At 41.4% G+C, this 16,052-nt stretch overlaps 1 protein-coding gene across 2 annotated transcripts in view; it reads right to left on the reverse strand.

Annotated features, from left to right (window-relative positions):
• The window catches only part of hm13 (histocompatibility (minor) 13), a 61,866-nt gene that overhangs the window by 25,206 nt on the left and 20,608 nt on the right, over positions 1–16,052 (reverse strand). Inside the window, exons 2-3 of one of the 2 annotated variants that reach the window (XM_061299824.1) lie at positions 4,104–4,139; positions 1,034–1,132 (exon numbers count right to left, since the gene is read on the reverse strand). In XM_061299824.1, coding sequence (XP_061155808.1) covers positions 1,034–1,132; positions 4,104–4,139 — 135 coding nt within the window. The remainder of the gene's footprint in view (positions 1–1,033; positions 1,133–4,103; positions 4,140–16,052) is intronic. The other variant, XM_061299835.1, reaches the window with a different exon arrangement.

The following is a 16,052-nucleotide window of genomic DNA, read 5'->3' on the forward strand; positions in this document are numbered from 1 at the left end:
ATAACATTTGTTTTTTTAATTACATTACAGAAAATAAAGAACTTTATCACAATATTCTAATTTTCTGAGACAGTCCTGTATATATGAAATAATACAATACAAGATATAATTACTTAAATTATATGAATGTATATACTAAGTCATCAAATCAGTGTCAGATGAGTCTGTCAACTAGGTTGCCTGTAGCATTTTTAAGGTCCAGCAGGTGTCAGCACTCAGTGACACAGTATCGACACAGTATCAATACAGTTTGGCAAAGTGTTGAAACGTTTCATGACGCCTCATCTACATATCACTAGTGTGTTACACAGTCAAACCTCGGTTCTCGACCACAATCTGTTTCAGAAGGCGGTTCGAGAAATGAATCGGTCGAATTCCGAATCTATTTCTCACATTACAAATAACGGACAAAATTTTAATCCGTTCCAAGACTAAAAAAAAAACGGTGTTTCGAGTTAATTAGACGATTCAAGTGATTAGTTGTTACTTTTTCATGATATTCTAATATTAAGCTGTATGCCATAATCACCAATATTAAAATGAAAGGCTTGCAATATTTCAGTTGATTTGTAATGAATCCAGAATGTAAGACTTTTTTTTTTTTAAATCGCATTGCAGAATACAAAGAACTTTATCACAATATTCTAATTTTCTGAGACAGTCCTGTATAAGGGGCTCTGCATTATAAGGCATATAAATTGAGTAAACTTTAAGTTTTTAAGTGCGCTTTACAGTGCGGAAAATACCGTAGCTGGATTGTGGGGCAGACACATTGGTATATGAATAGAAAAGATGTATCGTTACACCCCTACTAAATACAAAAGTATGTACACCAGCTGCCCGGTAACTTGTTTGATGCTAAACCCTATACTATCGTCATAAGCTCGTGGTCTTCTGGTGTTTGTCAGCTGCTCAGTACACATTATTTTTTACAGCTAGTCTCTTTGTTGTTCACAATCAAATTTGGCTCCATCTCCACCACCAATCAAATGGATAACAGTTTGAGCCAAGTGCAAAGAATCTGGAAGGTCACCTTGAAAAAAAGGTAGAGTCCAAAGAGAGTACAGCTGGCAATGATGGGGAATTTGGCAGCTTCTCTGCTGGTGATGGTCTCTGGCATGTCTGACGTGTTCTGCGGACGACAGGGATAGTTAAACACTTACAGTGAGACTTGTTCACTAAACCTTTAAATGTGATTAACAAAGTAAGTCTGCTTCAACTACTACTCTCCAAATGACACAAATCTTAAGAAAGAAATAATCCAAGGTGAAGTAACATTATTCATGTTTTGACAGAGTATAATGAAAACTAGCGTCCTGGGGTTATCCCGGGCTCGTAAAAGATCATTTTAACAACAAACGTCTTGCAGGGTACTCCAAACAAAGTTTGGAACCACTGGGTTAACTTATTTTGACCATCTATAAACCTTTGAACGCATATCAAAAGTCATAGTCAAAGTCTGCTTTATTGTCAACGTCTTCACATGCCGAGACACATAAAGAGATCGAAATTACGTTTTCTCTATCCCACGGTGACAAGACATATTACATGATAGACATACAAGTAGACGACGCAATATAAAAAACAAGAAGGCACAAACAATAAATAATAAAAGTAATAATAAATAATAAATAAACAGATAACACAACAAATAAGAGCCAGTGTGCATACAGACAGTAAAAGTACAGGATGCTACGCAGAACGGGGAAGCGAGTTCAGGATCCTGAATGAACATATGAACTCAGTACTCAGTTCAGTACTTGTTTCTGAAATTGGATCCGAATGGCAAATGTTACAACAGGTGTTTGATTCATGAACATTTCCAAGGACGTCAACATCTATTCCTTTCTGCAACTCGTCACACTCACAAACCTGTGAACAACTCTGACATTCTCAGCTCAGTGGCCACTTCTCTCTAAAAACCTCCTGTCCAAAGGGTCATAGGTGAGGTGCAAGGTGTCGACAGCAGATGAAGTTGACTACTGTTGTTTTTTTAGGGGGGGGGGGGGGGGGGGGTCTGGAGTGCATGGATCAAACAGGTTCTTGTTTAAAATGAACTTCACCTGTAAAGGTTTTAATTCATTTTAGATTCAACTTGAATCAAAAGCAAAATTCCAATGTCCCTATCTCTGTGAGTAGTGCATACTAATCGAGCCTGTTGTATCTTCTATTTTGGTGATTTGCAGTGTTATACAATTTCACAAATAAGATGAAGATGCATCACTTCTTTTTATAGATGATGTGGCTCAGATCAACACCTCCAAATATGAGCCCATAGCCCTCAGTCAGAAACGTGTGGAATGCCTTCACCAGGTTGGGATGAGATCTTGTCTTCAGTCAGGGGTGTCAAAACGTTTTGCAAAGCAGTCCAGATTTGGTTAGATAAAAATCTATAGGGGCTGACCATTCGCACTGACATTCCTGGAACCATTACCATTGTAAATGAAGTTGTAAATATATATTTATAACCTTTGCTGTCTGCAGATATGTTGATCTTGCAAATGAAAATCTGTTGTCACTACCAGTACAGTTAAAGATTAAAATGATAAATACAAACGAACAATTTTATGAAAATTGAATGAATTTCTTATTAGATGTATTAAGTTTGTTTTATTATTGTTATTGTATTAATGAGAAGGGTGATATTGGTGTTTGTGACTGCAGTAAACAGGCCAGGTTGCATCATGTCAGATTTTTAATCAAATCAAATCATTCTCCATTTCCATTCCTTTATTTAATACAAATAAAGACGAAATATGAAATATTACACGTTGCTGCGGTGGCTCATCACTTTCGTGTTACTTTGAGTTACCGTATTTTTCAGACTATAAATCGCGTTTCTTTTCATAGTTTGGGTGGGGGGCGACTTATACTGAGGAGCAACTTATATGTGAATTTTTTCATAAATTTTCAAAAAAAAAAAAAAAAAAGGGTGACATTGCGATAAACGAACCGCGATGTAGCAAGGGATTACTGTAATCCCAGCGCGGTGCAGCGCGGCGGTTGTTTACATAAAGGACAAAGATTCGATCACGGGATGACGAAGGGCCCCACGTACTACCGGCATCATTAGCGGCTTTGTTTGTAAGTGACACGGAGGACGAAGACTTGGCCTGTCAGGTCAACCATGATAGATTAAAGTGCATTCAGGGATGCAAAACATTTATCGCAATACGTATCAAGATAGTCTAGTGCAGTGGTTCTTAACCTGGGTTTGATCGAACCCTAGGGGTTCAGTGAGTCGGCAGACCCTCCACTGTGGAGGTCCGAACACACCTGATTTATCGTGTAAATTCGTGAAGATGCATATCTGAACTGGTCTCGTAAAGGCAACGGCAGAAGTCGCACTGATTAATTTGTTGTGAGTTCATGCATTGTATTGGTTTTGTTCTTTGAACAATGTGACGTTCATGCATGGCTCATTTTGTAAAAAACATATGTCTTGAATTTGAAAAAAATAATTCTGTTTTTCACTAAAGAGGGGTTTGTGAATGCGCAGATGAAACTGGTGGGGTTCGGTACCTCCAACAAATTTAAGAACCGCTGGTCTAGTATAAGATCAACCATGATTGATTAAAGTGCATTGAGATCTTGATAATTTGTCAGAATCTGACCAAGAGAAACTTGCGTTGAATTTTTGAGGCGACAAGGCAAAGATGGCTGTCAATGGACCTGAGTCACAGCTCTACTGCTACCTTCTTTCAAGCAAGCATGGCCGCCTCCAGGGTGTCTTGACAAATGTTGAGCGAGCTCTACAATTGTTTAATACAACCAGAATAAAAAAAAAAAAAAAACGCATTTGGATGTAGATTTTCTTGATAAACCATGATATTAGAGGTGACAAAATTTTCTAACCTGATACTTTCTGTTCATGAGAAGCATCACATCAACATTAAGATCAAACAAGTGATTTGGTTGGTTAATGACAAGGAGAAAAGTGTGAAACGGTTTTGATTGGTTAACGACGAGTGGAAAAGTGGGAAACACTCTGATGCAGTTGACATGATTTACGGTCATCAAGTGATATGATGGTTGCACACACAATCGTAGACACACAAAGCATGTATATTTTCTTGCATATAAACAGCATCTTTTATACTCACTCGTATGCCTGACTTGTACGCTTGTTTTCCAAGCTCCTACAGAAAAGACAGATGCAACCACACAAGACAGGAAGAAAGAAAGCATCAGGACTGAATCCAATTAAAGTAGAAAATTTGAGAAAGAAAAAGACGTAAACAGACAAGACAGGAAGAAAAAAAGGATCAGGACTGACTATAATCAAATAAAATCTAAAAATTATATAATATACTATAATACAGTGATGCCTCTACTTAAGAACTTACCGTTTTTTTCCGTGTATAATGCGCCCCCATGTATAATACGCACCCTAAAAATGGCATGTTGATGCTGGAAAAAAGCCTGTACCCATGTATAATACGCACCCAGATTTTGACTCCTACTTAAGTCCGTCAACGTAAAATTATTTCAGAAAAAAGATCATCTTTGGGAACAACCGGATGTTCTGCCGGTCAGTATCACTGCGCATGCGCTAGCATACTCAATAGCGAAGAAATGTTTCGGATTTGTGTAGGGTACATTGTGACAGCAAACAAGCAGGTGATCTAGCAAGCGTCTGATACGAGAGCATTGTGTTCGTATGGACCGTGTTTGAAGTGAACAGCAGAGAAGAAAGCACATCTGTAAATTTTTTTTTTTGTACCCATGTATAATGCGCACCCCAGATTTTAGGACAATAAATTTTTGCGCATTATACATAGAAAAAAACGGTAATTGGTTCCATGATCAGGTTTGTAAGTAGAAGCAATGTTTACCATAGGAATCAATGTAAACGCAAACAATGTGTGTCGGACTATCCCAAAAGTCACACTGTTTGCCCTACTACTCCGTGTAAAAACACAGATAGGCTGTTTTATTTTTGCTTTTTCAAACCTTTATAACAAAAAAATAAAAGTCACTTTATTCTTGACCTCTTAAACTTTGCTTGGGGAAGGAGGAACATGTTTTAATTTTCTACACTTGCTAAAAATACCCTGAGAAGACACAGAAAAAGTCAGATTAAAAAATTATTATTTGTTCCACGTTCTCCCTGCAATGTGCTCACGTACTCGTCATTACTTTTAGGTGCAATTAACGAGTTATTAATTAGTTATTAATGAGCGCAGAACGAACGCGAGTGAGAACTTAAAAATAGAAAAAAGAAAAGGAAGTTAGCTTCTAAAGATGGCAATTGACGAACATAAGAGTGTGTTCATGTTTTTATTTAAAACAAACTGATATTACCTGCCGCACAGCAACGCCATACTCCTTTATGATTTAGAGTTTCATATTGATAGTTTTAGGAGACATATTACACTATTTTTTACACTGCTCGCGCGTCGAGCCGAACAGGAAATGGCAGAGCAAAGAAAACAAGAGGCGGGGTAGTGGGGGTTTTGGGGGGGGCGTTGGTTTGCAAGTCGAAAATTGGTTTGTAAGTAGATGCAAAAAAATCACGAGGCTACGATTCGTATCTCGAAATGTTTGTAAGTATAGATATTTGTGAGAAGAGGTTCCGCTGTATATAGAATAAAATATAAAATAATGGATAGAATAGAACGCCTTTATTGCCATTGTATAGCAGGTATACAGCAAAATTGGGAGTCGCTGCATTGGTGCGTGGAAGAGAAAATAAGGTGTTAAACATAAGATAGCATAAATAAATTGGCAGTGTAGAATGTCAATTAGCCATGCAGACGGAAAACAAAACTGAATCTTCATTATTGAGCAAAGGAGCAGCAATGATAGAGAAATGAAGCCATCGTAACGGATTCGATTCCCCTCTTACACCACCAGAATAAAACAGAGCACTCGCAGGGTTTACATTTGCTACCACCTCGCCAGTGGAATAAAAACTAAAAACATTAAAGCTAAAGGAAGACAATTTATATCAATATGAAACCAAAATCAGAGTTATATATATATATATATATATATATCGTTTTGGGAGTTATTTTTTTAAGGAAGGGTAAATATGATGTCACTGACCATTAATATACAAATACAGGCTGTGACCGATTGATCGTTCAGGGTGCAACGGTACAGTCCGTACACTATGGTTCCGGTTTACCTTTTGTGCATACGCAAAACAGCTTTTCTATGGAAATATTTTATTTAGCTTTTCAGCTGATTTTTATTTATTTTTTTAATCTGGGATCAATTTAATTACCGTAATTTTCTGACTATAAATTGCTCCGGAGTATAAATCGCACCAGCCAAATTCATCGATCGTCCTTTGTCAACAATGCCGTGCGCCGCGCCGCAGTTCAAATTATTCCACAGGCCCATACAACAACATATAAACTACGTATATTTTAAATAACTATCACATAAACAACAATATTATCAAACCATTTGTGTCACTCCAAATCATTAAATTCATCGATCAAATTTCTCGTCTTTTATCGATCGTCCTTTGTCAACAATGCCGTGTGCCGCGCCGCAGTTCAAATTATTCCACAGGCCCATACAACGATATATAAACTATATTTTAAATAACTATCACATAAACAACAATACCATTTGTGTGACTCCAAATCATTAAATCCATCGATCAAATTTCTCGTCCTTTATGTCATCCTGGTGACAGAGGACATGTCCAGAGGATATGGCGCTTTAAAGTGTTAATTATTTTATTTCATTTTTTCTCTCTATTTTTCATGTTTTGAATATGTTCAAAATAAAGATATCAAAGCATGTGAAGTGATCAACTATACTAAAAATAACATGTTAAGTGGTCAACTATACTTGTAAGTAAGTGATGTGTTAATGATCAAGTAAAAATGTGTGAAAAAAACATATATAAGTCGCTCCTGAGTATAAGTCGCCCCCCCCCCCCAAACTATGAGAAAAAACGTGATTTATAGTCTGGAAATTACGGTAATGATTTAGACACAGGCAGCACAGTTTAGCACGTCCCCCTCACATTGCAGAGGTGGTGGGTTCGATTCCAGCTCCGGCCTTCCTGCATGGAATTTGAATGTTCTACCTGTGCTTGCGTGTTTCCTCCGGGTACTCTGGTTTCCTCCCACAATCCAAAAACATGCATGGTGGCTGATTGAAGTGATATTGTGTATGGTTGTTTGTCTACTTGTTCCTGCGATTGGCTGGCGACCGTTAAGGGTGTGCACCGCCCAAAGACTGCTCGGATAGGCTCCACCAAACCCACAACCTTTGTGAGGATAAAGCGGTTCAAAAATTGGATGGATGATGTTTGATTTTGGCCTATCGATTCAGTCAAACATCTTTTTTTGTCCCAAATGTTTTTCAGGCCGATTGTCCACTCGAAATTGTCCCTATTTTCCCTGGTTTCATTCCTGAGCCCATCAACATGCACCTTGGAATTCCACACATAGGTATAAGACTTTACCAGGGAAATGGTCATTTACATGGTGTAGATTTTACTGCTTTCAGTTGGTGACCTCAGACCTCAGGGGGAAGTTAAAAATGCCTTGTTTGTGATCGCCAAGGTCAGTTGAGACACCACCTTCTAGTCCAGGGGTGGCCAACCAGTCAGAGAGTAAGTAAAGCCTCTTCATTTACATGTTATGACTTTCCTGTTATTTAAGTTTTTCCTCTTTGGTGACAGAGATGTTTTTTGTTCCCTGTCAGCCATATGTCTCCTTACTGTCCTTTTGTTATGTGTGTGTGTTTTTGTTCCTGTAAGACAGTGGTTCCCAAAGTGGGCGGTACCGCCCCCCTGGGGGCGGTGGAAAGATCTGGGGGGGCGGTGAGGAAGAAAGGGGCGGTAGGGGGGCGGCAGTCCGAAGTCGAAGTCAGAAGTTTGAACGTTTGTTTGACGATTTGTACACAACACGTGCAGCAGGACGACTCAGTGGACGACGCATCAGGGTCCGGTTACCACACGCCGCTCAAAAAGTCATATCAAGATTTTTGGTTACAAAAAAAAATCTCTGACTGCTATCAAGTGCTGTGGAACAAGGTCAAGATGTACTTTATTGCGTTCCCAACATCATATTTAGTCGAACAGGGCTTCAGTGCAGTCGCCTTGCTTCTTTCCAAGCAAAGAAACCGACTGAAAATTACTGACTGCGGGGATCTATGACTTCTTCTTAGTGAGTTCCAGCCTGATGTTGAGAAGCTTATGTCCCTGCACCAAGCACATCCATCCCATTAATATTTCGTGTGAGACAATGAAGTTTACTGGTGGAATTTTTATTTACCATTCTATGTTGCTGAAACAGTTAAAACTGCTAAAAAAATAAATTGGTTTACTAAATTGGGTTTTATTTGTGAAATACACATTTGTGTTTAACCTTTCTCTTTTCAAATTGCAGCATACCAAATATCAAGAAAGAGGTGTTTGTTTCCATATGTGTCTGTGGGGGGGGCGCTAGGAATTCACTGGGGAGCCAAGGGGGCGCCAGCCTGCAAAAGTTTGGGAACCATTGCTGTAAGAGGTCTTCACCAACAATGAGCAGAGCATATTTGCAGAGGCGAAGTGTTCTGATTTGGTTCATAGATCGTTGTTGGTCAGAACTGTTTTTCTTTGTCAAGCGTTATATACAGTTTGAAGTAGTTGCGTACAAGTTATCCCAACTCAATGTTTGTTTAAGTGTTTAGGACAAGTTACTCATTGTTATTGCGTGTTAATTTACTAAGTAGATAAAGTCTAGCAAAGGTCTAGTTGCATTGTTCTACAGGAAAGCGGCAATTCAAGTTATCTGATCTCACTCACGGACGAGGTGGCCAACAGCTGGACAAACTCTGCGGGGGTCACGGGCCGACAATGAAGTGCTAATTTACACCACACTACATTCTTTTGCTAATCAGCGTTGCTACAGACACAATCTCTCCTCCCTTTAGTGTAGCAACGCCTCTGTTACCAGGGCAACCAAAACATTAAATAGAGGAGCACGTGAAGTGAGAACTCAGAATTAATGAAGATTGTAACCGAGTTTCCTCTCTATATCGTTCTCCTCGCAAGTAAACCTGTTCTGGTTCTTTTCTCCTCTTCCTTCCAGCGTGTGGTTTAATGTCTGATAGTATTTAGACCTGACATTTATTTGGTCCTTCGAGCCGGATGCCAACACACCTGAGGATTCCAGCGGGCGGCAGCGGAGATCCAGAAAGACTGCGCGTGGCAGGACCTCCCTAGGTGGGGTCCTAGAATCCTTTTCAAGGGCTGGCTGTCCGCTCCGTCAGCTGGCATCTGAAGGTTGAAGGCAATCCGAGGTGCAGAGAACCAGAGGGGGAGTTTGTTTTTTTGTAAAAAAGTGTGGTGCGGCCGAGGGCTCGTCATGCCCTGTAAAATCCTAGGTGTGTAAGTAGGACAACGGAAGTCTACAGACCCTGCATAACTGCAATTCTGCGTAGGACAGTGATGTCCAAGTAGTAGGTTGCGGAGCCACAGAAAAGCTGAAAATGAAAATTCCGTCTAAAAGTAAGAATGAGCGGCCGAGGGCTCGCGTGCCCTATAAAAGTCCTAGGACAGAACGGAAAGGTCCGTTCTAAAGGTACCAAAACGGAGAGGTCCGTTGAAATAAAAGGACAGAGGTGTCCAAGAAAAGTTACAAAACGGAGACGTCCGTCTAATGGTAACAAAACGGAGAGGTCAGTTTAAATAAAAAGACAGAGGTGTCCGACGGAGAAATCCGTTCAAAAGGGTTAGCGGAGTCCGCGGGAAACAGGAAGTTAAACCGAAAGTTTTTTCAAAGTCAAAGTCAGCTTTATTGTCAATCTCTTCACATGTCAAGACACACAAAGAAACCGAAATTACGTTTTCTCTATCCCACGGTGACGAGACACACCACACGATAGACACACAAGCAAACGACACAATATAAAAACAAGAAGGCACAAACAATAAACAATAAGAATGATGAATAAACAATAAACAAACAGACAACACAATAAACAAGAGGAGCAAAACGGAGCCAGTGTGCATACAGCAGACAATAAGCGTAGCGCAAAAGTACAGGACGCTACGCCGAAAGGGCAAGCGAGTTCAGGATCCTAACAGCCTGGAGTATGAAGCTGTTGTTGAGTCTGGTGGTGCGGGAGCGCAGGCTCCTATACCTCTTCCCAGAGGGCAGAAGCTCAAACAAAGAGTGAGCGGGGTGACTCACATCACTCACAACCGTGGTCGCCTTGCGGGTGAGACGGGAGATGTAAATGTCTTTCAAGGAGGGGCGCGAAGCACCAATAATCTTACCAGCCGTGTTCACTATGCGCTGCAGGGCCTTCAAGTTGTAGTCAGTGCAGCCTCCACCCCAAACAGCAATACAGCTGGAGAGGACGCTCTCAATGGTGCCACGGTAAAATGTAGTCATGACGGCCGGAGGAGCGCTCGCTCGCCTGAGTTTCCGCAGGAAATACAGGCGGCGCTGGGCCTTCTTCGCCAGTGATGCAATGTTGGTGGACCAGGAGAGATCCTCACTGATGTGCACCCCCAGGAACCTGGCGCTGCTCACTCTCTCCACCACAGCACCGTCGATGGTCAGCGGCAGGTGTTGGGTGTGACCCTTCCGGAAGTCAACAACAACCTCCTTGGTCTTGTCGACGTTCAGCAGGAGGTTGTTGTCTCTGCACCACGTGGTCAGAAGGTCAACCTCCAGCCTGTACTGAGTCTCGTCTCCCTTGGTGATGAGACCCACCAGAGTCGTGTCGTCAGCAAACTTCACTATGCGGTTGTCGCTGTGGGTTGCAATGCAGTCATGCGTCAGGAGGGTGAAGAGTAGTGGACTGAGCACGCAGCCTTGGGGGGCCCCTGTGCTCAGCGTGATGCTGGCGGAGATCTTGTCGCCAACACGTACCACCTGTGGCCTCTGACAGAGGAAGTCCAGTAGCCAGTTGCAGAGATAGGTACTGAGGCCCAGCTTGTCAAGTTTGCTGATGAGACGTTGTGGCACAATGGTGTTGAAGGCAGAACTGAAGTCCACAAACAGCAATCTCACATACAAGGCCCTTCTCTCCAGGTGGGTGAGGGCCAAGTGGAGGGCAGAGCAGACGTAAACCGCGACCAGCAGAATCACAGTAAATTCCCTTGGCAGGTAAAAAGGACCGCGCTTAATGATCACAAACTCTGCCAGTGGCGAGCAGTGCTTGCATACCACTACAGAGTCCCGGCACCATTCGTCACGAATGTAGACGCATATTCCACCTCCACGAGATTTTCCCTCTTGTCCAATGGCCCGGTCCGCCCGATAGCACGCTAGCCGCTCCAGATGTACGGCAGAGTCCGGAATGTTGACGGTCAACCAAGTCTCAGTGAACACGAGCACACAGCAGTCCCGCACTGTCCGGTTTGTAGATCGCAGCAAGCGAATGTAATCCATTTTGTTGTCCAGCGATCAACAATACTGTTCGATTGAGAGTGTGAATGGGAATACGTATCACTAGATATAGTATTCCATATTAAAGCAGTGGGGAACACATAACGTGGTTCTGTGGACGCAATAGGCAAGGATTCTCCACCAGAACGCTGGTAGAAGTGAGAATCACAACAGGATATTTTCGTTATCCACCTAGAAACACCCGACTTTAGAACCCCCTATGGTTTTACAGTTGGGACCAAATTGATTAAAATGGGGAACGGGAAGAGTAAAACTAATATCCGAGATACTCTAAAATGTTAAGACTGGAAAATAATTGAAAGGCAGGATCTTGACCGACTTAGAAAATGTTCGATAAAGGGGTTAAAAAATATAAATTTGAGGGACAACTAAAAACAACCAAATTATTAGGACTTAGAGGTGCCATAAACGAAACAACAAAAAGAAATCTTAAAGAAATTAAAGAGGATGTAGTGTTTTGGGTAAGAGAGAGAGAGGCAGGGGGAGAGGCAGGGGGAGAGGCAGAGAGGCAGAGAGGGAGAGAGGGAGAGAGGGAGAGAGGGAGAGAGGGAGAGAGAGAGAGAGAGCACTGTATTGCAGGTAGGAAGATGATGAGACTGGGCCTAACAGTAGGCAGGCAAGAGAAAACCAAAATTTGCAGAGAGCTAGAGAAGAAGGGGGAGGTCTAGAGAAAGTAGAGAAGCATGTAGTCATAGAGAAAACACATGCTACAAATTCAAAACTAAAAATCATAGCGGGAGGAATACATAAATAACACCCTCCATGCTGAAAGAGTAGTAATAGACAAACAAAAACAAAAACAAATGAAAGCTTCAAAAGACACTTTTCTGATAGACCAGGAAAGTGACACTTTTTACTAAAATGCAGGCAGAGGACAGAAAGGCCAGAGAGCAATGTCTAATAGAGAAGGCTTTAAAGGCCGAGGAAGAGGAGTTGTGCAACCTCCAATAGAATGCTGGAGTTGCGGGGAAAACGGTCACATGGCACGTGACTGCAGTTAGACCAGGGGTCACCAAACTACGGCCCGCGGGCCGGATACGGCCCGCGGGACCGTTTAATCCGGCCCGCCAACCCTGAATAAATTGTATTATTAAACTTTTTTTTTTTTTTTTTGCTCATTTTGCCTGCAATGACTGCGTTTCCCCAGTAGATGGGGAAGCGCTCGCCTGCGCATTTACTACCGGAAGCCGTGTCAGAAAGCTCGGTGCACACTCACAAGTGCGTGTACGGACATGGCGCACTCGCGCTCTATTTGTATCAGTCCCGAATTTAGAGCGTGGGCTGTGACGACAGCATTCTTGTAATTTGCGCGCTGAGCTTTCAGATGCAGTTTTGCGCTAAAGCCACCCACAAACCTTCCCCTGGAATCCTTCCGTTAAAATGTCGCCCAAGTAAAGCAGGGTGAACAGTGCCGAGCGTTTAAAAGAGTTGCCAATTTGGCTCGACGTACGCGACGTGACGTTCAGCCACATGAACGTCAACATCTACCCGTCACAGATCGAGGTAAACGGACCAACACCTCGGATCTCGCCTAAGAATTGCCACAACAAATTTTACTCCAGACTATGACGCACTATCAAACTTTAACAAAAAAGACAGCAGTATCTACAAGCCTACTGGAACCTACAAAAGGATTATAAGGAAGGAACACAAGAACTTTAAGAGACTGCTCATATGTGTCAGAGAGGTTCTGCTCTGACAACTGAGCTGAACTTTTATCTGTTAAGATTGTGCATGGCACAACAGAAAGTTAATGTTCCATGGTTTTTTTTCTATGAAGAACCCAGAGAGAGTTATTTAGTTATTTATTTCCTGTTTTTTCTGTGAAGAACTCAGAGAGGGTTTAGTTATTATTTATTTCATTAATAGTGTTATTATTTGTTTCCTGACTTTTTTTCTGTAAAGAACCTGGAAAGGGTTATTAAATAACCGTTATTTGGTTATGTGTGGCTTTCTGGAAAACAATAATTTTTTTAAGCTCCCCTACGATCGTCACACTTTTTCTGTTACAAACTGCCACCGGCCCGCCATCAGAGAAGGGAAAGGTTATGTGGCCCTCACAGGAAAAAGTTTGGGGACCCCTGAGTTAGACAGTTATGACCAGACCAAAATCACATCAGATCAGATTTCCATGTAATGAAGTGGGAACCTTGCTGCCAAAATTAAAGAGAAATTTGTTTAAATATACAGGAGATATTTGTGTTAAAAGGATAAAGTAATATAAAGAAACACTGAAGTTAAAATTTGCAAAATAAATGGAAAGGAATTACAAATAGCTTCTAAAAGTAAAATAGAGAATAAATCCGACAAGTAATACGAGCAAAAAGGTGTTCTTAGTGCGTTCTGTGTGTTCTTATATGTTGTGCGTCATCCTTTTGTGCTGGTGTGTGTGTGCGTGTGCGCGCAGAGGATCCTCATGAATGGGTGTGCGTATGAGTGTGAGTGAGATGTGTGTTCTATGGAAGAAATCTGTAATGGAGAATGTTCTGGAGGCTGTTGAGAAATAATAGAGAAATTGAGAAGTGGATGATGGTGTGTTTAAGTTGGTTAAACACTAGGGGTGTAACGATACATCGATACACATCGATTAATCGATATAATGCTCTACGATTTATTGGCATTGATGCTAAACGTAAACATTGATTTATATCGTCGTGTTTGACCTCGGACATTAGACGCGACTTTATTTTGAAATCCAGTTCATTGTTGCTTGCTTCCTCTTTCCGGGAGCAGTGCGCCCGGCGTTGTTGTGTTGTGAGCAGAGCAGGCACGTGAAAGGGGAGTCGACAACTAGTACGCGGCTCCTGGGCTGGTGCTATGGCTAGTGTCTAAAAAGACGAGGAAATTTGCTCCCCTTTAGGCTTCAAGTCATTCATTTGGAAGCACTTTGGATTCCAAAGAAAATATGGCTCAACCGACAAGACACGTGCAGTTAGTAAATCCTGCCATGCGGTGATCAAATATTCAGGGAGCACAAATCTCGCCGCACATTTAAAGAAAAAACACGACATCAAAGTTCAGTGTTAAAATAAGCACTTTGTATACTGCAATACTCTTGTAATTTCCTAAATAAAGAGTTTGCAGTACTTTGTTGATTTTGCGCATGAATTGTTATAAATCAGGATATTGTTCTATATTTTTTTATTAAAAAACAAAAATATCGATTGTAGAGCACTATATCGCAATATATCGTGAATGAATCGCAGCAGGCTTTAAGATATCGGCAAATATCGTATCGTAGTTCTTTGTATCGATATTATATCGTATCGTGACAAAACCCGCGATTTACACCCCTATTAAACACACACACACACCCCTCTGCTCAGCCAAATTTATTGTGTGACATTATTATGTCACGCACCAACATGATAATGACAAATTGACTCTTACAGTACTAAAACCACAGACCAAAGACCACATTTTCAACAATGAACATTGTGTGCATTGTCTCACACAGACAAACTCTCAGTTCAACAAATTCCACAAACAAAAACATAATAAGTTTTTTCACTTACTATGTGTGGCGGGACAGACCATTCGTTTTAGTTTGTCGTTTTCAGGAGACAAGATTTCAATAACGTCACTGAGGCATATTTTAACGAACTCCACTTCATTGTATGGCTTTTTAGCCCGTGCAATATTCCAAGCCAGTTGAAACAATGCAAGTGTGACAGTCTCTGAGTGCTTTGTAATTTTTTTGAAAAACTGTACCTATTTTTCGTCCTGTCTTTTCAAAGTCTCCAAACTTGTGCTTGCGAAATTCAGTCCCTTTTCCAAAGTCCTCATCGATATTGGCATGAAGTGAGCTGAAGTGGCCCTGACCATTTGAAGCTATTAAATGCGCCAATGACGTCCGACATATCAGGCAGAATGGCTTGCCATAGCGTTCAACAAAAAACAACTTTAACTCTGTTAAAAACGTCCTGTGTTCATCGTCATATATTCGTTGAGTTGTGCATTTTTTCCTTGCCATTTTGGCAAGCGTCTTGTCAGCTTTTCTGGACCTAATGGGCCCCCGTAGTCACAGTCGCCATTCATTAAAAAGCCAGCAAAACCAATCACTCTGTTTGTCCCTCCTCCTTTGCGGGATTTCACCTAACTATAGATAACCGTACTATCACTCAGAGCAATACTGTAACTAATCTCGGGGTAATATTTGACCAAACTCTCTCCTTTCAAAAGCACATTAAGAATATAACCAGAATTGCGTTCTTTCACCTTCGTAATATTGCAAAGATTCGTCCGATCCTCTTGACTGGTGATGCGGAAATTATTATACATGCGTTCGTCACGTCGCGCCTGGACTACTGTAATGTACTATTTTCGGGTCTTCCTAAGTCGTGCATCAAAAGTCTACAGTTAGTACAAAATGCTGCTGCAAGGCTGCTCTCTCGGGCAAGAAAATTTTATCACATTACCACAATACTAGCCGACTTACATTGGCTCCCGGTCCATTTAAGATGTGACTTCAAGGTTCTTCTATTAACCTATAAATCACTGCATGGCTTAGCGCGTTCATATCTCGTCGACCTAGTTGTTCCTTATGTTCTGTCTCGTAACCTTCGTTCGCAAAACGCTACCCTTTTAGCGACACAGAGGGCCAAGAAAATGTCTGCAGGCTCTAGAGCATTTTCTATTCGGAATCCAGAGCTTTGGAATGCCCTACCAATGGATATT

Source organism: Syngnathus typhle, linkage group LG2 (assembly GCF_033458585.1).
Source record: "Syngnathus typhle isolate RoL2023-S1 ecotype Sweden linkage group LG2, RoL_Styp_1.0, whole genome shotgun sequence".
NCBI classification, from domain to species: Eukaryota; Metazoa; Chordata; class Actinopteri; order Syngnathiformes; family Syngnathidae; genus Syngnathus; species Syngnathus typhle.